General features: G+C 46.3%; 1 protein-coding gene across 2 annotated transcripts in view; it reads right to left on the reverse strand.

Annotated features, from left to right (window-relative positions):
- Positions 1-314: 314 nt before the first annotated feature.
- Positions 315-20,232, reverse strand: part of GARS1 (glycyl-tRNA synthetase 1) — a 38,671-nt gene continuing 18,753 nt past the window's right edge. Inside the window, exons 9-17 of one of the 2 annotated variants that reach the window (XM_065582679.1) lie at positions 18,247-18,409; positions 15,973-16,137; positions 13,015-13,122; positions 11,647-11,792; positions 8,737-8,822; positions 6,267-6,376; positions 5,003-5,096; positions 3,550-3,740; positions 315-628 (exon numbers count right to left, since the gene is read on the reverse strand). In XM_065582679.1, coding sequence (XP_065438751.1) covers positions 488-628; positions 3,550-3,740; positions 5,003-5,096; positions 6,267-6,376; positions 8,737-8,822; positions 11,647-11,792; positions 13,015-13,122; positions 15,973-16,137; positions 18,247-18,409 — 1,204 coding nt within the window. In that variant the 3' untranslated portion in view covers positions 315-487. Of the gene's footprint in view, positions 629-3,549; positions 3,741-5,002; positions 5,097-6,266; positions 6,377-8,736; positions 8,823-11,646; positions 11,793-13,009; positions 13,123-15,972; positions 16,138-18,246; positions 18,410-20,232 lie in introns of both variants that reach the window. The other variant, XM_065582678.1, reaches the window with a different exon arrangement.

Below are 20,232 nucleotides of genomic sequence, written 5' to 3' on the forward strand. Positions count from 1 at the left end.
GCCCACAACTGTGTCTATCTGAGGTACTTACATCCCCCATAATATCCGAGTGCCTCATACTTTAATGTATTTATCCTCACAACCCCATTTTACAGAGGGGGAAGTGAGGTACAGAGGAACTTGTCCAAAATCACACTGGAATCTATAGTAGAGCAGGGGCTTGAACCCATGTCTAACGACTGGACCAGCCTTCTTTTATACACCCACAATTCGCATTTGGACCCACAAGAACTAACCAAACAAGCGGTTGATAAAGTCAAAGGTCTCAAAGTACAAGGCCGCACAAACACGGAAAAGCAAGCAAATGCAATGGCTTTTTTATTCATAACACCTTTAATTGCTGTTATTTCAGTTTAAAGTTAAAATCAGGCAGCAATTGAGGAAAAAACATAGTCCCTGGGTGCACAAACAATGCAGCTTTGAATAATACACATGATAGTTTATTTCATATTAACATGAACAGTAAAAAGTGGACATCATATGGGGCTTATTTCAGGTAATTATCTTCCTCTATTGTCTCCTTTTTGCCAGTCTCTTGTCCCTCAAAGAGTGGATACTTTGCCTCCACGTCAGCCCAAGTTAGGCAGCCATTTGCCAGGTCACGGATTATGGTAGGAAGTTCAGAGACCTGGGAGGAAAGTGCACAGAAAGAGGCAAGACATGAGACCACACAACCACCAAGTTGATTTCTTTCATCGTACATGTACATCAGAGGTTCTCAAACTAGGGGTCAGGACCCCTCAGGGGGTCGTGAGGTTATTATGGGGGGGGGGTGTGCGAGCTGTCAGCCTCCATCCTAAACCCTGCTTTGCCTCCAGCATTTATAATAGTGTTAAATATATTAAAAAGTGTTTTTAATTTAAAGGGGGGGGGGTCACACTCAGAGACTTGCTATGTGAAAGGGATCACCAGTAAAAAAAAAGTTTGAGAGCCACTGGCGTACATGGATAATGTTTAGCACTGTATTACAAATACTGCCACATGATCAACTGTTACCATCTGACAAGAGCAGATCTGTCCAACATTTTCATGTAATATTTTTACAGCCATAAACTCTGCCTCAAACTCTGGGACATCAAGTGGTCGTGTCTCCAAGCAACAGGGCATTTTAATTCTAGATCACTTTTCACCATAGCGAATATTGATCAGCTACTCATAGCATGGAGATTCACTAGTGAAATGCAGCCATCACTTGGGCGGAGCACAGTGACACATGGCAATGTCACACAACACTCTGGGACAGGTCCAAATGAACCTGCAAGCAGGGGATTTTGACAGGCCCTGGGGCAATGTAACATGAGTACAAACAGAGGCTGCCTCAGGACCTGCTGAGTTTTCTCTCTGCTATCGTGACTGTGTGCTCAGAGTTTAAGAGTCACTGAGACCATGTATGAATTGATTGAAGGGTCAATGGGAAAAAAAATCAGACATACTAGTCACACTGGGGCCAGCGTCCATTGACATCAATGTGGGTCATTCCAGTGTCTTCAGTGGACTTTGGATCAGGCCCAGAACGGCTACAGTGCTGCCTGTATGAGAGCCCATCAAGCGATTGCTCTTCACAATGCATGCTGAGCCGTCCCCTTTAGGCATGTGACCAACAGGAGACTCCTCCACTGCAGGAGCACTAGTGTCCCCCACATCATCTGGGGCCACCATTTTGGCTCCCTTCCTTCTGGAGAATCCCAAGGATGTCACGGTGACCATGGCCTGAATGCTCTTGAATGATTAGCAGTATTTGCTGCAGCTGTCTCAGGTGTGTCTGTGCCATGTCGGGGGGGGTGGATATTTCATCACGGGGGCAGTCTGGGGAGCTGAGCCTACCCACCTCAGGAAAGGGGGAGGAGACCCTTTCTAAAAGCCACTTAACAGCTTGCACTAAGGATTATTAAGAGCAAATAGCTTGAATGGCTTTCGCCCACTCTCCTGGGCAGCATCCAAACCACTTTGAACAGGTGGGGGCAGGAAGGATAGCTCAGTGGCTTGAGCATTGGTCTGCTAAACCCAGGGTTGTGAGTTCAATCCTTGAGGGGGCCATTTAGGGATCTGGGGCAAAAAATCAGTATTTGGTCCTGCTAGTGAAGGCAGGGGGCTGGACTCAACCTTTTAAGGTCCTTTCCAGTTCTATGAGATAGGTGTATCTCCATATATTATTATTTAGGTGGTGGGTCAGACAGCCCCCCAGGTCTGGTCTACACCTAAACCCTAGATCGACCTAGAGAGAGGTAGTTAAGCCAAGCTAAGCCCCGGTATAGACAAGGTTAGGTAGATGGAAGAATTCTTCTGTCAGCCTAGCTACTGCCTCTCAAGGGGCTGGAATCACTGCAGGGATGGAAAACCCCCTTCTGTCGCTGTAGCAAGTGTTTGCACCATGGCGCTACAGTGGCACAGCCGCGCCCCTGTAGCATCTGCAGTGTAGACCAACCCTGAGAGACCCAGACAGACTCCCAGAGAGAGACAGGAAAATTTGGGCTTGCTGGGAGAATGTACATTGGTTCTGTTCTGCTCCTGTACTTTGAGAAGTCGTCCTGTGTAATTAAGGGCTTGTCTACACAGGGAAATTTACCAGCAGAACTATACTGGCATAGTTTCACTGCTAGAGTTATACTGGTATAGGTCTGCTGGTAAATCTCCCAATGTAGATAAATTTCACCACAAACTAAGGGTTTAAGATTAGACTAGTTGTGTGTGTTGGCTGTTTGAAAATCTTTTTTCTCTAATGCTTTGTTCCAAGTGCTGAATAAAAGTCCTGCATTTCAAAAATGCTGCTGGTCACTATCACTAAATGCAGGTGCCTGAAACCCAGTCGGACCTGCAGGGCGATAAGTGGCTGATGTACACAGGGCGGTGTACCCAGGTCCTGGCCTGAGTGCAAGGACTGAGAGATTCCTCCCTGAGAGAAGCAAGGGCAAGACACCCAAGAGCTCAGAGGTCTGCACTCAGAGACCAGAGAGGGGCCAGCCCAGTAACTCTGACAGTCAGATCAGCTGTCACTTGAAAAAGTCTATCTGAGCAAGTGAAAACTGGGCTTTTAAAGCGCCTCAAGAGGCCACAGGGGTTAGTTCACCAGAAGGAGAGGGTCCAAGATAGTCACTTGTATGTCACAGCTCACTGAACAGCCTGCAAAACGGCCTGCAGAGACATCATGCTGAGGCCTCACGGAGGCCTACTTCCCCCCAACAACAGTGACAGGTCACCACAGGATTGTCTGGAGGACAGCTTAGCGCTACATACACAAGTCAGCAACTACACCCACAATGGCCCACGTTCACAGTGAGCGGGTCGGCCTTCTAGCAGGGGCCTAAACGACTCAAGGTTTCTTTGGGGTAACCTCTCCCTCTGGCTATTGAAAGCAACTCCTCTGTTCATTTCACTGGCAGGCTGGTGGGCAATACCCCCTCACCTTCAGAACACACGGCTCGTACATGAAGAGCCCTACACGGGTCCCAGCAAGGCCAGTACGCCCACAGGTTCAGAGGCAGCAGGCCCAGCCCCTGCTCTAGTTAAATACATTTAACTCCTTCCCTCACACACGTGCAGGAATTTTACCTCAGCTCGTATCTGCCGCATGGAGTCACGGTCCCTTAGAGTGGCTGTGTGAGGCACCTTGTTCACCGTGTCAAAGTCTATCGTGATGCCAAAAGCCACACCGATCTCGTCGGTCCTGGCGTAGCGCCGGCCAATGGACCCGGAGGAATCGTCCACTTTGTGGGAGATGCCGTTCCTAGCGAGCGCCTCAGCTGGAAGAAGCGGAGAGTCCCAGGGTTAGCAACAGCCTGGCCGGGCTGGAGGATCGGAAGGACACAGAACCACAGGGTGATAAACAGAAAAGGGGGAGGGGAGTACCAATGGACAGGCATTACTGTCCCGGCAAGGCGGACCCACAACCACTCCCGAAGCCGGTTATTTGCTGCTCGGCCCAACTCTTAACTGGAAGTTGTTCACACAGGGTGCAGTGTCGCCACCTGGCTGCAGTCAGTCCCACTGAGGTCAGTGGGGCTGCCCACGAAGCAAGGGTGGGAGATTCTGGCCCTTATGTTTTAAGCTCTTCAGGGTAAGGATTGGTCTTTATTCTATGCCTATAAAGCACCTAGCGCAATTCGGGTACAGTATTAGTAATAATTTTGGGGGGGGAGACTCTGTGCATTTGGGGGCTAGAAAGTAAAAAGTGACTATTTTGACAGAAGGTTTTGGGTTTGAGGCCCACACAAGGGTTCAGGCTCATACCCATGCACCATGCAGACACTACAGTGCAGGGTTAGCACTCTATGGTTGCTAAGTCTCTTCTGAAAGAAGACACTGAATCACAGGTCTCTCAAGCCTGACATTATAGGTCAGCAGCGAAACACTAATTGAAGAACCGGTTCACCTCGGTGTCTGGGCCCAGACAGGTTATCTCAAAGAGCTGAAAACAAAAAGCTCCAAGCAAGCCCTGATTCTAACATCGCGGCCGTCCCACTGACTTACACAGCAATCGCTACTGTGCTCTCTGTATCACTTTGCAAAGTGCTTTGACATACCCAGAGGGGAAGGACTACCTTTGAAACTAAAGCCCAGGACTGGGCACAAGGAGGTCTGGGTTTTATTCAGAGGCTACGTGGCAAGCGAGTGGCCGAGCTGGGAACAGAACGCAGCAGTCTGGGCTCCTGCCCTGCCCTAAGCAATAAACACACTACTCACCACAGCCATTACACGGGCAGGGTGGGTCACTTTTTTGACATGCACGTAAATAATAGTTTTTTCATCAGGACTCACGGTAAAGAGCAAAGGAGCAGATTTTGTGCCTAAGCTGATACGTTTATATGACAAATTTGCAAGGCTGGCTCATATCAATGTGGAGATCTCAAATGACAGAAGCTGCTGAAAGCTTTGGAGTTCCCTCTACCTCAGGTGTGTGCAACTACCTTTGGCATAAACAAGCAACGTGAAAAGACCCTACTCTTGGGTCTTTCCTATCTTCCTGAAAAAGAAAAGTGGTATCCGCGGCGCTGCATTTACTCACATAGCTCCTTGACGAAAGGCATGAATTCCTGATTCTGGCTCAGAGGAAGGACAGAGCATTTGAAGGGCGCTACAACAGCAGGGAAGCTGAAGAACTACACAAACAGAGTCAAAACAAACACACGCCAATTTAATTATTAAGCAGCTACAATTTGGGCCAGGTTCTTAGCTGGGGTAAGTCAGCACAGCTCCAGTGAAATCCGCAGAGCTGGGCCAATTTCTTCCAGCTGTGGAGCTGGCCCTCTGTAAATCATTGACGTGGCAGAGGTAAAGGCGTGCTTCACCCGAAACACCTGAAAATGAAGGTGTGGGGGGGCCTAAAATATTTAGTCCCAATGCATCTCCTTCGATGGTGGTGGTTAGGATCTAGCACACCCCCTCTCCAAGTCAAACAGAGACTTGATTAAGGTAGGGAGCATCCCTGTAAACCGTTCTGCTAAGATTTAGTTCATTATTAACAAAGTTAACAAAAAAAAAAAACGTTCCAACGGGAGGAGAATTGAGAGTAAGATTCTTTCCCCAGCCTTCATGCTCTCATCTTACTCCACCTCATCCCATCCCTTCCTACTGCACACAGCGCAGGCACCCAAGTATTTGTACAGGTGGATCACATCTTAGCAAGGAGACTAGATAACAGACCATTTCTTCCTCTCTCCACCCGCCCACTTGTAATCCCATCACAGTAGCAACCTCAGCTGGAAAAGGAATGTAGCTTCTTTAAAAGCAATTTAGCAGTGGGAAACAAGGAAAGGGAGCTGGCACCAGGCGCTAGATAGCTCTCCATGGACCATCAGAGAGTGCTCTTTGGATTGCAGTGTGGGCATCAATGACACCACCACAGTCTGACATAGAACATGCACTCTTTCCCTCTGACCTCAGCTGCAGGGAGGTCTCCCAAGCCAGGATTGTGAGGCTGCCTGCATGGTACTGAGACTGTGAAAGAGCACAGACAAATCATTTAAAAGGACTTCACTCCCCTAGCAGGAGACCTGCCAAGTTTCAGTCCACAGGGAAAAGTTCTCCCCTCCGAAGTAGAACAGTAGGAGCTTCGAGTGCAAACCGTCCCAGATCATTGTAAGTGCCTGGGCACAATTCGCACCTGCCCTGGTAGGGAGAGGAACTAGGTGACCTAACAGGGTTTTCCCATATCTGCTGTGTATTTCACTGTCTAATTTAAATCCCACAGCTGTATCTGGTGGTGCGAGTTTATGGAATCAAACCCCACAGCTGCTTCTCAACCAACCCAAAGGCACGTGAAGGCTCACCGTTCGTTGTTCATCTCCCTCCCGGACATGGAATGTGTGTTCAAACACTGTATACATGATCCTTCCAATTCCGAATGAGGGCTCAATCACATTCGGGACTATTTCTTCCACTAGAGCACAAAACACATTGCATTAGAAAGGCAGTTTACAAAAGCACCGTTCTTTGATTGTATAGGAGCTTTCACAGCCTAGCCCAACTAACGCCTGCCCTGGCTAAAGACGGCACAGCATTTCAAAAAAAGCCGTGGCAGCCAAATTGAGACGCTACAATTTGTTAGACGCATAAGCTGGTTCTAGAAACTAAGCGACAATGTTATTTTGTTTAGGCTTGGTCTACACTAAACCCCCAAATCGAAGTAAGGTACGCAACTTCAGCTACGTGAATAACGTAGCTGAAGTCGATGTACCTTACTTCGAACTTACCGCGGTCCACACCCGGCAGGCAAGCTCCCCCGTCGACTCCGCGTACTCCTCGCAGCGAGCAGGATTACCGGAGTCGACGGGGAGCACTTCTGAGTTCGATTTATCGCGTCCAGACAAGACGCGATAAATCGAACCCAGAAGTTCAATTGCCTGCCGCCGAACCAGCGCGGTAAGTATAGACAAGCCCTTAGATGCTGAAAAGCCATTTCTGAGGTACTAGCCTCATGTTCCCATCTTCACTGGTTAGAAAAATAACTCTTCTGTGAAATAGGCCAGTTCTGCTCTGCCAGCCACTTTGTCACAAAAACCTTCTCCCTCCGGGATTATATTTACAGCACATCTTACGCCATTTTTAATTTGTTTCTCAGAGCATAGCCCTATGGAACGTGAATACAGAACATTAGATTCCTTCACTCTGGCTATGCCTCCCCTTCCAGCCCTGGATAAGATGAACTCGGAGTCTGTACACATACAAATTAAGTGACCAGCAACCAAAACACCAACTGACTGCTGTGAGATAGTAAAACGGAGATGGACGACGAGTGTAATTACTTTCTATCACTGACTGACAGGCACTTAGAGACCTTGCTAATGCCTGCAGACTGCGTATGCCTCTGAGGTGGAGTAAGAGTTAAGGATGCTCTGCACCTAACAGAAGCACCTAGAATCTTGCAGGACTGGCTCTTAAATGATAAAGAAAAAGGTGAGGAAGGATAATGGTCCAGTGGTTAGGATGCTTACCTGGATCTCTGGGTTAGAAAATGGGTTAAATTTCTAACCCGACCACAGACTTCCCACGTGACCTCGGTCAAGTCATTAATAGAACTGGCTGGCAAAACAAAGTTCACTTCCACAAAAGTTGTCAAGATTTTGGAAAAATTGGGACGAAGCCAAATCCTCTAAAAATGTTGCAGAACTGAAACCCTGCAATATTTCCTTTCAGACGCATGGTATTTCCAAAGTGACATATGCCTCCTGGGATCCCCAGCCCCCCGCTTGCAGTGAGACCAGGCACCCTGGAAGCTTCTGACTAAAACTGACACGACTGTCAGTGTTCACTACTGTCCATCACGGAATGACAGCAGTGAAAGTGACCAAACTCTTATCTTCAGCTTGGTGGGGAATCAGGAGCCTGGAGGCCCTGGGAGCACAGGCCCTGCCGCAGCCCATCTCATGGTGGGCTGCTGAGGAGCTGGGAGCTGAGACACTCACAGCTCCACAACTCCTAGAGCAGACTGAGGAGCCAGCTGCCCCCAGAGTTCGGAAGCCCAGGGATCCCCGACTCTGAGGCCATCCTCATGGCGAGCCATCCTGGAGCCGCGGGCCCAGGTGGGAGAGCTGGCAGGAGACCAAGCCTGGGTTGTGTCGGAAGTCTGTCAAAATTGAACAGTTTCGCGAAACATTTTGATGAATCAGCAAACAATGAAAAAATGTTTTGGGGGAATTTTTCCAACCAGCTCTAGTCACTTAAGACTCTCTGGGCCTCAGTCCCCATCTGTAAAATGGGGAGAATAGCACTGCCGTACCTCACAGGGATGTTATGAGGCTAAACACATTGAACATTGTGAGTGCCTCACCTATAGTGGCAACGGGGGCCATGTAAGTACCATAGATAGAAGACCGTCTGTCTACTGTTAATTACAGAAAGTGATTCTTTTATAAGACAGAATCCTATAAATAATTGTCTGATCAACTTTGATCCTGTGCTGGAACTTATCCTGAAAAGAAATAATTCATCTGAAAACAGAGGAACATTTCTTAAAAAGCCATTAGCCACAAAGCTTGGCACCTAAACTTAGGCATCGTAATAAAAACGGCTTGATTGACCAAGGTGCTTCCATTGAAGTCAATGAAAGCAGCAGATTCTCAGCACCTCTGGGATTGAGCCACTTACCTAGGAACCTATATACTGGTTTAGGTGCTTAATTTTATGCACCCAAGTCTCAACATTTTGGCCACAACTTTCAGATTCGCTTAACTCTCCTGCATTCAAAATGTATTGTGATCAGCTTCCCATCTCTAAGATTAAAAAGTAAATAAAAGTTACCATGCAGTGTTTTCTGGAATCTCTTCACACTGACCATGTCCTTTGTTAATTTAAATGTTTTCCCTTCAGTTTCAACAGTGAATTCCCTGTAAAGAAAATACCAGGGCTTTAGTATTAGTCAACAAAACTAGTTATGTCACTTTCCCTTAGGTGGTTTCGCTGGTTTAAACTTTTTTTTTTTAAAATAAAGAAAAACTGGTTTGGGGGCTATACGGAAAAGTCAGCTCAAACTCCAGGGATCAAAGGAAGAAACATGTAGCATGTCTCATTTTTTTTAAATACTCAAGGTTTTTAATCTAGCATTTTTATTATTGTTGTAAAATAAAATTTAACATAAAAGCAATGTGGTTAATAGCCAGGAGCAAATTCAATTACAATATGGAAGGGTTCCAGGTTGAAATACATAAAAAGAAAAATTAATTACAAGACAACCAGACATTCATTCACTCACTACAGACTTTTCATGTATTGTAACAAACACATACTTTGTGTCAATTTCGTTCTGATGGCAAGTACCTGACCTCTGCATGGGAATTGGAAAAATCAAAGATATTTTTGATCTGTTAAAGTGGATGGGCCAAAATCCATTTTTGACTGATTCCTACAGCTTTTGGTGTTGCTCTCTCAAGGCGCACAAAAAAGTTAACCCACAGCTGCTAGAGGGCCAAATCAGTAACAGAGTCTGAGTCTAGGGCCAGAAGGGATGACCAGATCAACTGATCTGACCTCCTGTATAGCACAGGTCACCACCACCACACCACCCACACATTAAACTCAACAACCTAACTTACGCCAAGTTATTACAGCCCATAGGAGACTAGACATGTGCCACAGGCAGAGAATAGGAGGGACCAGTCTGAGGCCCCCGCTATGGCAGGGAAATGAGTGAGATACAGCCAGATAATCCTGGCAAGGGACCTGCACCCACATGCTGCAGAAGAAGTCAACAACAACAAAAACCCTTAGGTCACTGCCAATCTGACCTGTGCTGTGAAAATTCCCTCCCAACCCCACATATGGCGCTCAGTTATACCCTTAGCATCTGAGCAACAACCAGGCAGCCAAGCACCTGAGAGACTGCATGGTGCCACCTCAGAGCCTTGGCCTTCCCCACCCAATGTCCCATGTCCAGCCATGGCCATCCCTGATGCTTTAGAAGGAGATTTAAAAAAACCCACAAACACCCCAAAATACATTGGGGAGGGGGAGCAAATCCCTTCCTGACCCCTGAGCTGTCCTGTCAGGCAGAATTCCCACTGATGTCAACCCGGCCCTAAATATCCCGTTCCCAAACAGTGAAGATTTATTTTATTAAACTTCCAGCTGGTAAATTGCTGCTGCAGTACAAACTCTGCCTCATTTTGTATGGCAGCCGCCTACAGAAGAGAGTCATCTGAACTTAACCATCCGTAAAACAGGTCTAACCACAGGCACTTCAGCATACAGCCGGCTGAGTGCACCCGTGCTGGTGAATCAGTAGTGGCGTCTCAGGTATACTAAACTGACGGCTTCCAGGAGCCAGCGTAATACAGGAATGGGTGCATTTACGAAAGGCTACGTGCCAAGCTGCCTGCATCGAGACCTATTTCCCAGAGGAGATTACGTTTATAGAGGCACATCCTGAATGTGGCTATATCAGGGAGTCGAGTTTGGACTACTGCCATCATTTGTGGTAAAAGCTACGTACACTGAAAAATGCTCAAATTGGAGGGTTAAGGAACTGGGTTAACCTGCTTCTGGTTTGGACTTCTGTAGGACCAATGCACCCAGTGATAATTTCTCAGTCTCGTAGGCCTGGTTTGGATGTATTACAAGTACTGTTTTTCTTGCACTTTGGTTACTTTGACACTCAAAACACTTAAAAAAAACAAATTGGCTCTAATACGGTGGGGGGAGGGGGAAAACGCACAGTGTATCAGTTACTCCATTGGACTTGTTCTGCACAAGCTATTTCAAATAACATAGGAGCAACAGCTTTATTTTTTTAAGCTAACACTGCTCGGAAATGTAACGAAGCATTTTTGAAGTCAGGCGGAGAATCCGAACTCACCAACTGGAAAACCTACTTAACCGTGGCTGTGCCCGGCCGCTCCATATTCAAAGTTCTCTAGCACCGCAACAATCCAAACGGCACCTAAAGTCAGACTGACTGCTGCCACCTGGGCTACTCCCACTGGTGTTTTACCAAATGATAGTTGGACAAGCCTCTGTTTGCCAGATGCTGGAACTGGATGACAGGGGATGGATCACTTGATAATTGCCCTGTTCTGTTCATTCCCTTTGAAGCCTCTGGCACTGGCCTCTGTCAGGATACTGGGCTAGGTGGACCATTGATCTCACCCAGTCTGGCCAGTCTCATTTTCTTATTCTTATGAGCCTACTGATGAACCAACCCATACTGGGCACGAATCATTCCCATGTGAACGTCTATTTCGAAATAGACCTGACTGCCTTTGTCAGAGCTGGCCAATTCATGAGCCCCAACCCACAAGTCACTGAACAGCCTCCTCTCCCAGCAAACTCAGTGGGAGCTGAGGGTTCTCACCCCCCTCATAGGTGACATTCGGGACCTTGCAGGACTGGCTCCTACGGGACACAAAGGGCAGCTTGCCAAGAGCCAGCAGGCTGCACCTAGTTTGCATGTAAACGCACATACCTCTTAAACCAAAGCATAAACGCACATCACCCTAATATGGACATGTAACTGTATTCTGTCCATCAGTGAAGAATTGACTCTTGGCTGAGCCACCAGCAGCAAAAACTGCAGATGATGCATTTTATCACAGCCTTCAGTTACTGGCAAGGCTGGTGCGGGATGCACTGAGATTACTCAAGCGGCTTTTTGGGTCTCCCTGGCATAGGTAATTGCTAAGAAAATCTTATTCAGCCCCAGACCCGGTGCCTTCTCACCCTTTCTCATTCAGCAGCTTCTCCATCTCGCTGATGTAACATTCGTCGCAGATGGAAAGGTATTCCAGCACCAGCTTCGCATCCTTCTTGTAGGCCTTGCCAATGGCTCCCTTATTTGCCTCAAACTGAACAACATTGGCTGTTTTGTACAGAGCAGTTAAGGAAATCGAGCTCAGAGGACACTGTGACCTGACACTTTCATTAGTTCATACTGGGTAACAAATGTAATTACTGCAGCACCTACAGAATCTGGGTCCATGTTTTGTCATTGTATCTTATTCAGTGCTGACACCGGTTTGAGTAACTTACCTCAGAGCAGGAAGTAAACAGTCCCTATCAGTACTTTAGATCAGCATATACATGCAGCTAATATGGTCGCTATTAGAGCGAGAATAAAACTTTTACACACTGGGCTGGTTTCTCATTTCAGTTACACCCAAGTAATCTGGAGTGACACCCAAGTAATCTGGAGTGACACCAATTGCTTCAGTGTAGTTACTCCAGATTTACACTGGTGCACCCAAGAACAGAATCTAATATACTATCTTCAAGAATAGGCCCACCAGGCCTTCCCCACCGACCCAGAGCCAGTTGCGGCTCACCACCTCAGTGGAAACGTGCCGGACGGGTACCAGGGCAATCTGGGAAGCAGTCCCTCCCAACCCCCTGAAGGGGACAAAGAGGGGCAGGAAATCAGGGGTTCTGAGCCAGCGGAGAACCTGGCAGATTGAATCCTCTGAGCAGACCACACCCGCTTACCTTTTAATGGGTTCACACCCTTCTTTAAATGCTCCAAAGTTCTTTTCAAGTAACTTGTGTAATGTTTAAACTGTGTTTATGAAAAACAAACAAATTGAAAACAAGAACCCAGGAAACAAACTTTGGCCTGTATTTCCTTTACTCACCTGAGTAAAGTTACTCATATGCTGAAGTCTTTGCTGGGTCAGCCCCAAAGATATTCTTTACACTGCTATGAGCATCAAGGTCTCCTGTATTAATCTAGACACTGGGTACATCTATACTTACCTCCAGGTCCGGCGGTAAGCAATCTATCTTCTGGGATCGATTTATCGCATCTTGTCTAGACGCGATAAATCAATCCTGGAAGTGCTCGCTGTCGACGCCGGTACTCCTGCTCCGCGAGAGGAGTACGCGGAGTCGACAGGGGAGCCTGCCTGCCACGTCTGGACTTCAGCTACGTTATTCACGTAGCTGAAGTTGCGTCTCTTAGTTCGAAGTGGGGGGTTAGTGTGGACCAGGGCACTCACTCAAAAGTCTAACTTTGAACAGACCTGCAGGGGCCTTAGGACATTTCCGTTTCAGATGCTACCTAGCTTTAGGGAGAACTATTTTATTCACAAAGGATATCGGTTCTTTCAGAAGCTTCTCAGCGACAAGAGGAACTTTGGTGGCTCTGGCGTGGCAGGAGAGGTCATAGCAGGCGCGATCAGCACAACCAACAATCTCAATCCAACCCTAGAAAAGCAAAAGTGGAAGCTTTTAACAGTCTGTCTTTTTGTTCGCTTAACCATCAAACATGTTTGTTTGCCCCTAAGCCCACCATGCTCCCAGGGCTGGTTTTTCTACCTAATTAGCTCTGTTATGATAAGCAGCATTAGTTCCACCAGCTCCTCCCTAATCCGAATGGCCCTCTGTTTGCTTCGAGAAGTAACCAGCTAGGTAAAAAAATACAAGGTGCATATACATGCAGGGCCAGGTTCTCTAGCGAGACTGGTGGAACTACACAGACTTACGCCAGCTGAGGACCTGGGTAACAGCGTACGTTTTTTACATTCACATCAGCATGCATGAGATGGGCTGAGTAACTGGGTATCACTGGGCATTTTATCACTTCAGGAGCTTGGGGCAGAGTAACCAACTCGCCTCTTTACAAAGACCCACGCTTAAGAGCTGCTAAGTAACACGAGTCACAACTGACTGAAGCATTTCCTTGCATACGTTCATATCTGTGGAAAGGAAGAGTCTGTAAACGAATTAATCTGCATGAAGCACTGCCCATGAATTCCAAATCGTTTTAGCAAAACCAATGAGCTGTTTGGTTTACAGTGTGGCCATGCATGAGACAAGGTGCGTTGGTCTTCTCCATTCATTCTGGTGTGTGTGTGTGTGTGTGTGTGTGTGTGTATGTGTGTAAATGTACATGCAGTCAAAACCTGCTTGCATGAAATTCCAATTGGCAAGAGAAGGACTCCAAGGGCATGTCTAATTTGCAATCAGAGGCGTGCATGCAGCACGTGCAGACATACCCAAGCAGGCTCGGAAGATAGCCCAGATACCACTGCAGCACAGGCTAGCCATTCAAGTACGTATCAGGATCCCGGGCAGGCTTGTGCAGCTTCACTGCTATTGTTATTTGAGCTAGCTAGCTCAAAGCTTGCTTGGGTACGTCTAGATGTGCTGCATGCAGTGTTGCTGTATCCGTGTTGGCCCCAGAATATTCGAGACACAAGGGGGGGTGAGGTAATGCATTTTATTGAACCAGCTTCTGTTGGTGAGAGAGATGCTTTCGTGCTTATACAAAGCTCTTCTTCAGTGTGGGTGTGTGTACAGGAAACATCCCTATGCTCCAACACATTCCATGCAGGAAAGTCCTACAGAATTTCACAGGGAGGAAACCAATAGGGTATGACAGAAAAACCTATTAGACATACCAGACAATGATAACCCTTCTACAGAATTTTTAAACCATCCTGTAGAATTATACCGCTGCTACACAATTCTGTAAGTTGGTTTAAACGTTCTGTAGGAACAGAGAAATCCTTCTGTTCAGTTCTACTGGATTTTTCTATGAAGGGATGATTCAGATTCAGGCAAGCTCCAGTGATTCTTGAGCTTAAAAAAGTTTGGTACAACCTTACACATAGTAACAACATCCATTAGTGGGCTGTGATGACACATTGCTGATGGCCAACCCCACAGCTATTTCAATAAGGAGTCGAGATGATTAATGTTCAGCCAGAACACTTGTATTTTTACCCACACAGAGCCAAACCTGGAGATCCTTACTCATACCTTAAACTAAAGCAAACTCCTAATTAACTGAACCATCTATCCAACCCTAGAAAAGCAGAGGACTGGATTCCATGATCGAGGAGGTCCCTTCTGGTACTATGTTCCTAAAGTCCCCATCCTGTAATGAGCTCTGCATGGGCCTTCCTTTGGGCATGCAAAAACCACCCTGTTTGGCCCTCTTGACTTCAACGGAGCCTCTCGCAGGGATCTGCCAAGAGAAGCTCACTGCGATGGTAGGGCCTACGTTCGTAATGGCTGGCAGAATCCCATCGGCCTTCTGACCCCGTCTTGTGATTCAATTCCATGGAGTTCTCAAAGTAGTTTCAGCAGTCTTAGAATTAGTGGACCCCGTCCACTTGAAAAGACTAGTCAGGTGCAAAGAGAGGCTTTACTCTAACGGGAGAGCTGCTCATTCTCCCTACCCAATTCCCGTCAAAGGATTTGATCCGATTCTCTTATACAGGAGGCTTCTTCTCTTTCCAGTCGCCATAACTGATCAATAGGAGAGCCCCCTAAGAAGCTTCCATTCAAAAATATCACTGCTAATATAAAGACCGCCATCGAGATTTTTAGAAGTAGCAATAAGCTCTCTAAAAACATGCAATAAGGAGGGTTTAAACATCTGCTATACCCTTAACAAACCTTCCTGGTCACTTAAAAAAATATATACACAAGATCTTAAAAGTCCAAACAAACAGAGGAAAGCACAGTGTACACTAAGTCCCGACATCACAAAATTCTTCCAGCAGCAAAGGGGGAGCGGGGGTGGAGTAGGAATAGAGGTCCTGGGAAAACAGCTCTGTAGCACTAGCTGGCCCAGCAACAGGGAGTCCTTTTTTTAGCCCTCATAGTCAAAGGGGGCTGGGGATGGAGCAGGAAGGAAGCTGCCTTGGGCAAACAGTTCCAGTAGTCTTCTCCACCACTGATTTTATTGGGGTAACAAGCTGGAAGCCACAGAGGCCTAATTCTCTTCTCACTTGGGTGCAATTCATCCACATGCCACCTATGTCCTCTGACTAGGGTTCACCGCCGGGCAGAAGGAGCACGTGATGTACACGTTCCCCTTACAGCAGTTGTAAATCAGGAGCGACTCCACTGTCGTCAGTGGAGTTGTGTGAGCATGAAGCTAAACAGAGAGGAGAGCCAGCCTTAAACCTACCTGTTGACTTTCTTTGTTTTAATAGACAGAGTTGGGAGACCATCTTACCAGTGGCGTGCCAGGCTAGGAACGTATCAGTGCATGGGGAAAGCACAACTCAAGACCCTGCTGGTAGGTTTAATCCTGCCACTTACATAGGATGTTTTGGACTCGGCATCCCAGCAGTCACAGGCATAATGAGCCATCTCGTTCTCCATGTGCTGTCGGAAGCGCAGCTTATCCGGGGATACACCAACCTTTGTAAGGTAGAGGTAGATTCTGCCAATGAAGTAACCTAGCACAGAGTTATTGATCACACCCTAGAGAGAGAGAAAGAAACACACACTTCGTTAATTTCCACATCATCATTTTGTTGCCTCAGAAAGACTGGACAGAGCAGATACTACACCTCCACCCCGATATAACGCATCCCAATAGAACACGAATTCGGATATAACGCGGTAAAGCAGCGCTCCGGGGCGGGGGCTGCACACTCCGACGGATCAAAGCAAGTTCGATATAACGCAGTTTCACCTATAACGCAGTAAGATTTTTTGGCTCCCGAGGACAGCGTTATATCGAGGTAGAGGCGTACTTCCCTTTAGAGGGACAACTTCTTGCTGCAGCATGTGGTAAATTGAGATACATTTTCTGAAACCCACTGCATCATGAGCTCAGCACAGCAAAATCTCTGTACTGCGCAGTAAAATCTCCCAATGGAAGTGCTGCGAGCACATCAATTGTGACTGAAACTACTGAACTTGTCACGTAGCAGAATACCATACCACGTCTTTGCACTGTACCCAGAGAAACAAATATTTGATAATGGGCTCTTCAGTCTAGCAGAGAGAGGTATAACACGAGCCAATGGCTGAAAGTTGAAACAAGATAAATTCAGATTGGAAACAAGGTGTACATTTTTAACAGTGCGAGTAATTAACCATTGGAACAATTTACCAAGGGTTATGATGGAGTCTCCATCATGGGCAATTTTTAAATCAAGAGTGGATGTTTTGTTGAAAGAGGCGCTCTAGAAATTACTTTGGGGAAGTTCTATGGTGTGTTATACAGGAGGTCAGAACCAGATGATCACAATGATTCTTTCTGGTCTTGGAATGTATGAAAAGGCCATCTTCAAATACTGGAGTTCAGAAGTGTAGCTCTGTAGATTATGGAGGGAAGATTTAACGATTAAGACAGGGAAACTGGGAGTCAGGACTCCTGGATTCTGTTCCCAGTACTGCCTCTGCTTTGCTATGGGACCTTGGGCGAGTCATTCGGCCTCTCTGCACTTGATTTTCCACCTCTAAAATTGGATTTCAACAACAGGTACCTCAGGGGGTGTTTTGGAATGCCAGTAAGGCAGTTGGGAATCAATGCACGGGCCGCATAATGGGGAGAGTTCAAAGAAAAACGATTAACAGGATTAGAAGGTCTGGAGGAACTTACTGAGGAGGAAAGGTTCTGGGCCAGATAAATAAAATTGAGTCCAAAGGGTTCAGATCAGGCCCTAAACAACAAAATATGTAGAGGCTAAGATGAAAAGGAGGGGAGAGGGAAAGAGTGTACAAAAGTTTTCTTACTCCCTCCCACCACTTCTGTCTCCACCCTTCCAAAGAGGCATCATTTTGGCTGCTGGGAATTTGAGCAGAGTTATTGGTGAATCAGCTTTAATCATTATTTTGACAGTTTGCGAGAGGTTTGGTTTTGTTCTTTTTGTATTAATTTGCAAGACAAACCCCGCCCCACGTTTACCAGTCATCTCATACCATCAATACAACACAGTCACCAATGTTCTGTTACTAACATCTAGTATCAACAAGGAATTGTACCAAAAAGTCTCCAACACGTACAGACGTAACAGTACACTTTGATACAACAGTGCATGTTATTTACACTGTGGTAACGCCTATCAACCTCAGTCATGGACCGGACCCCATTGTGCTAATCTCTGCACAGACAGAACAAAAAGATGGCCCCCCAACCTAAAGGATTTTCAGTCAAAATGCGTTTCTGTATTATATCATTCAGTGTCTATTTTTAGGTGACCAGTCATGTTCTTTCTTTAATGCACTCGGATGAAGAATCAGGGTTTTGGGGATTCAAATCCAACACACAGCGTATTGGTGCCAGGTGATACAAAAAGGGGGTCTGGATTCTCAGGCTGCCCCCAGCCTTTTAGCAGGTCTTGTACCCCTAATGTGCTCCCTCTCCCAAAAACTAACCTGGAAGCCTAATCTATGCAACAGTGCTACCTGACTGTGTCCTTTCAGTACTGATGAAGGCCAGATTTTGATCTCACGGGTGCCCACATGGAGTAACTCCACTGGACTCCACGAAGGTACTCCTGATGTACAAGTTTGGAATTAATTTACCCCTGCAAGCATGCTACAGAATTAAGTTGCGAATGGTCATGCGAGTAACATTACCTGCTCAACAGCATCTCCCAGACGCATCCTGTGGGCGGACTGCCCACTGACCTGGGCTTTGGAGGAGTACAGGAGGATGTGGAGATCTGCCACACTCTGGAACTTGGGGTGATACTTCTCACTGGGATCCACAAAGTGCTCAATTTCTGCCATGGTGAATTCTCTAAGCAGAACACACAGAGCCACATGCTAGCATTAATGCACACTTCCCAGGAAGAACCTTCCCCACCAGCCTTTTAAACGTACTCTAGCCTGTTAAAAACGCAAATCAGGAGTTTAAACACCAACAAGTGCAGTGCCAAGGGAACAGACAGATTAGAAAGCACGCCACTTTTCTTCAGATGTTGGAGGGTTCCCCCACCCCCTTTAGCTTCTATTAAAAGGTACCTACAAATTCTCTTGGAAGCCTTTAGGCCAGGGGGTTCTCAAACTGGGGGGTCAGGACCCCTCAGGGGGTCATGAGGTTATTACGGGGGGGGGGGGGTCGCAAGCAGTCAGCCTCCACCCCAAACCACGCTTCACTCCAACATTTATGAGAGAGAGAGAGCGCGTATGTGTATTTGTATATATATATATATATATATAAGTTTTTAATTCATAAGGGGGGATGCACTCAGAGGCTTGCTGTGTGAAAGGGGTCACCAATACAAAAGTTGAGAACCACTGCTTAGACCTTAGTTATCACATCACTGACTCAGAGGGAAGAATGCCACCTACTGAAATACCCAAATCTTTTCCTAAATCATCTGTGTCCTCTGGACCTCTCCCACGCAAGTTATGACCTGGCCTCACCCTGATAATGTTGCGAGATCTAGTTAGAAAACTTTATTGGGGGGGTGGAGGGGAAGAACCACTCATGGTACATCTTTAAAAATGCAATACTGGAAGCTCCAGCACCATTCTGTTTAAGAGCATAGATGAGATTTAAAACTGCAAGCTTTACCAGTATTTAACCCAGGCCGTCTAAAAACAAACATTTGTTTACTTACTTTGTTTTACTGCAAACAAACAGATGGCAAAAGTATTCTGCATGGCATCGTAAACCCAGAAATTAAGAAATGGTCCGTGATCCCCCATTAAGAAGCCAAATTTTAACTGCATGCCATTGAGATGGCTGTGCCAGGGGAACGACTCAGACACAGGACAACATTTTCAGACGTGGCTGACTAAAATTGAGCACCTAAATCCATATTTACATCCCTAAATAGCCGGACTTCTGGTGGTAATGGGAGACGTGGGTGCTCAGTAACTTCAGCAGACATTGCAGGTGGCTCACCCCTCTGAAAACCAGGCCTTCTGTTTGAGGGTTTACAATGAAGGCTCTTGTCATGCAAGATACTTTTGCAATCGGTTTGTCTGCAGCAAAACAAAGTAAATACATTAAACTTCAGGCACTCATGGTGAAAATGCTGGCCATATTTCCCCAAAGGTGGATCTCATCATTTTCCCTCAGAGATCGTGTTTAAGTGAAAGAGCCTGAGACAACAGAAGCACTAAGATAGCAACATGTAGCAAACCCGCCTGTTCAACAATGGTGTATGTTCTCTTTTACATTATTGCTTCACTGTGTATATATTTATACATTAGGTCTTTAACTTCAGTACCTCAAATTGCTTAGCAGTGAGTTACTTTGTGATCAGGAACATTAAAGGAAGAGTTTTGTATAATCACTAAAGATTTTAAATTTATTTTGCAAGCACCAGGATGTTATTCTATTGCAGAAAATTACAGCACAATTTCCTATGAAAGTATCACAAGCCTATAATTTATATTGTATTGGATAAGGGCTTCGGTGACAAGAACTGCCAGTTTACAGATGTAATAAGGAGAACAGGAGGGCTGAAAAAACCTCAGTGCCAGTAATGCCACTGCACCCTGTTAATGCCATAACATGTCAATATGTTAATCAGTTATCAATTTTACAACATGCACAGTATGTAACTGCAGAGTAACTCCACTGACATCTATCAGAAGCTAAAAGTAGTT

This window comes from Chrysemys picta, chromosome 2 (genome assembly GCF_011386835.1).
Source record: "Chrysemys picta bellii isolate R12L10 chromosome 2, ASM1138683v2, whole genome shotgun sequence".
NCBI lineage: Eukaryota > Metazoa > Chordata > Testudines > Emydidae > Chrysemys > Chrysemys picta.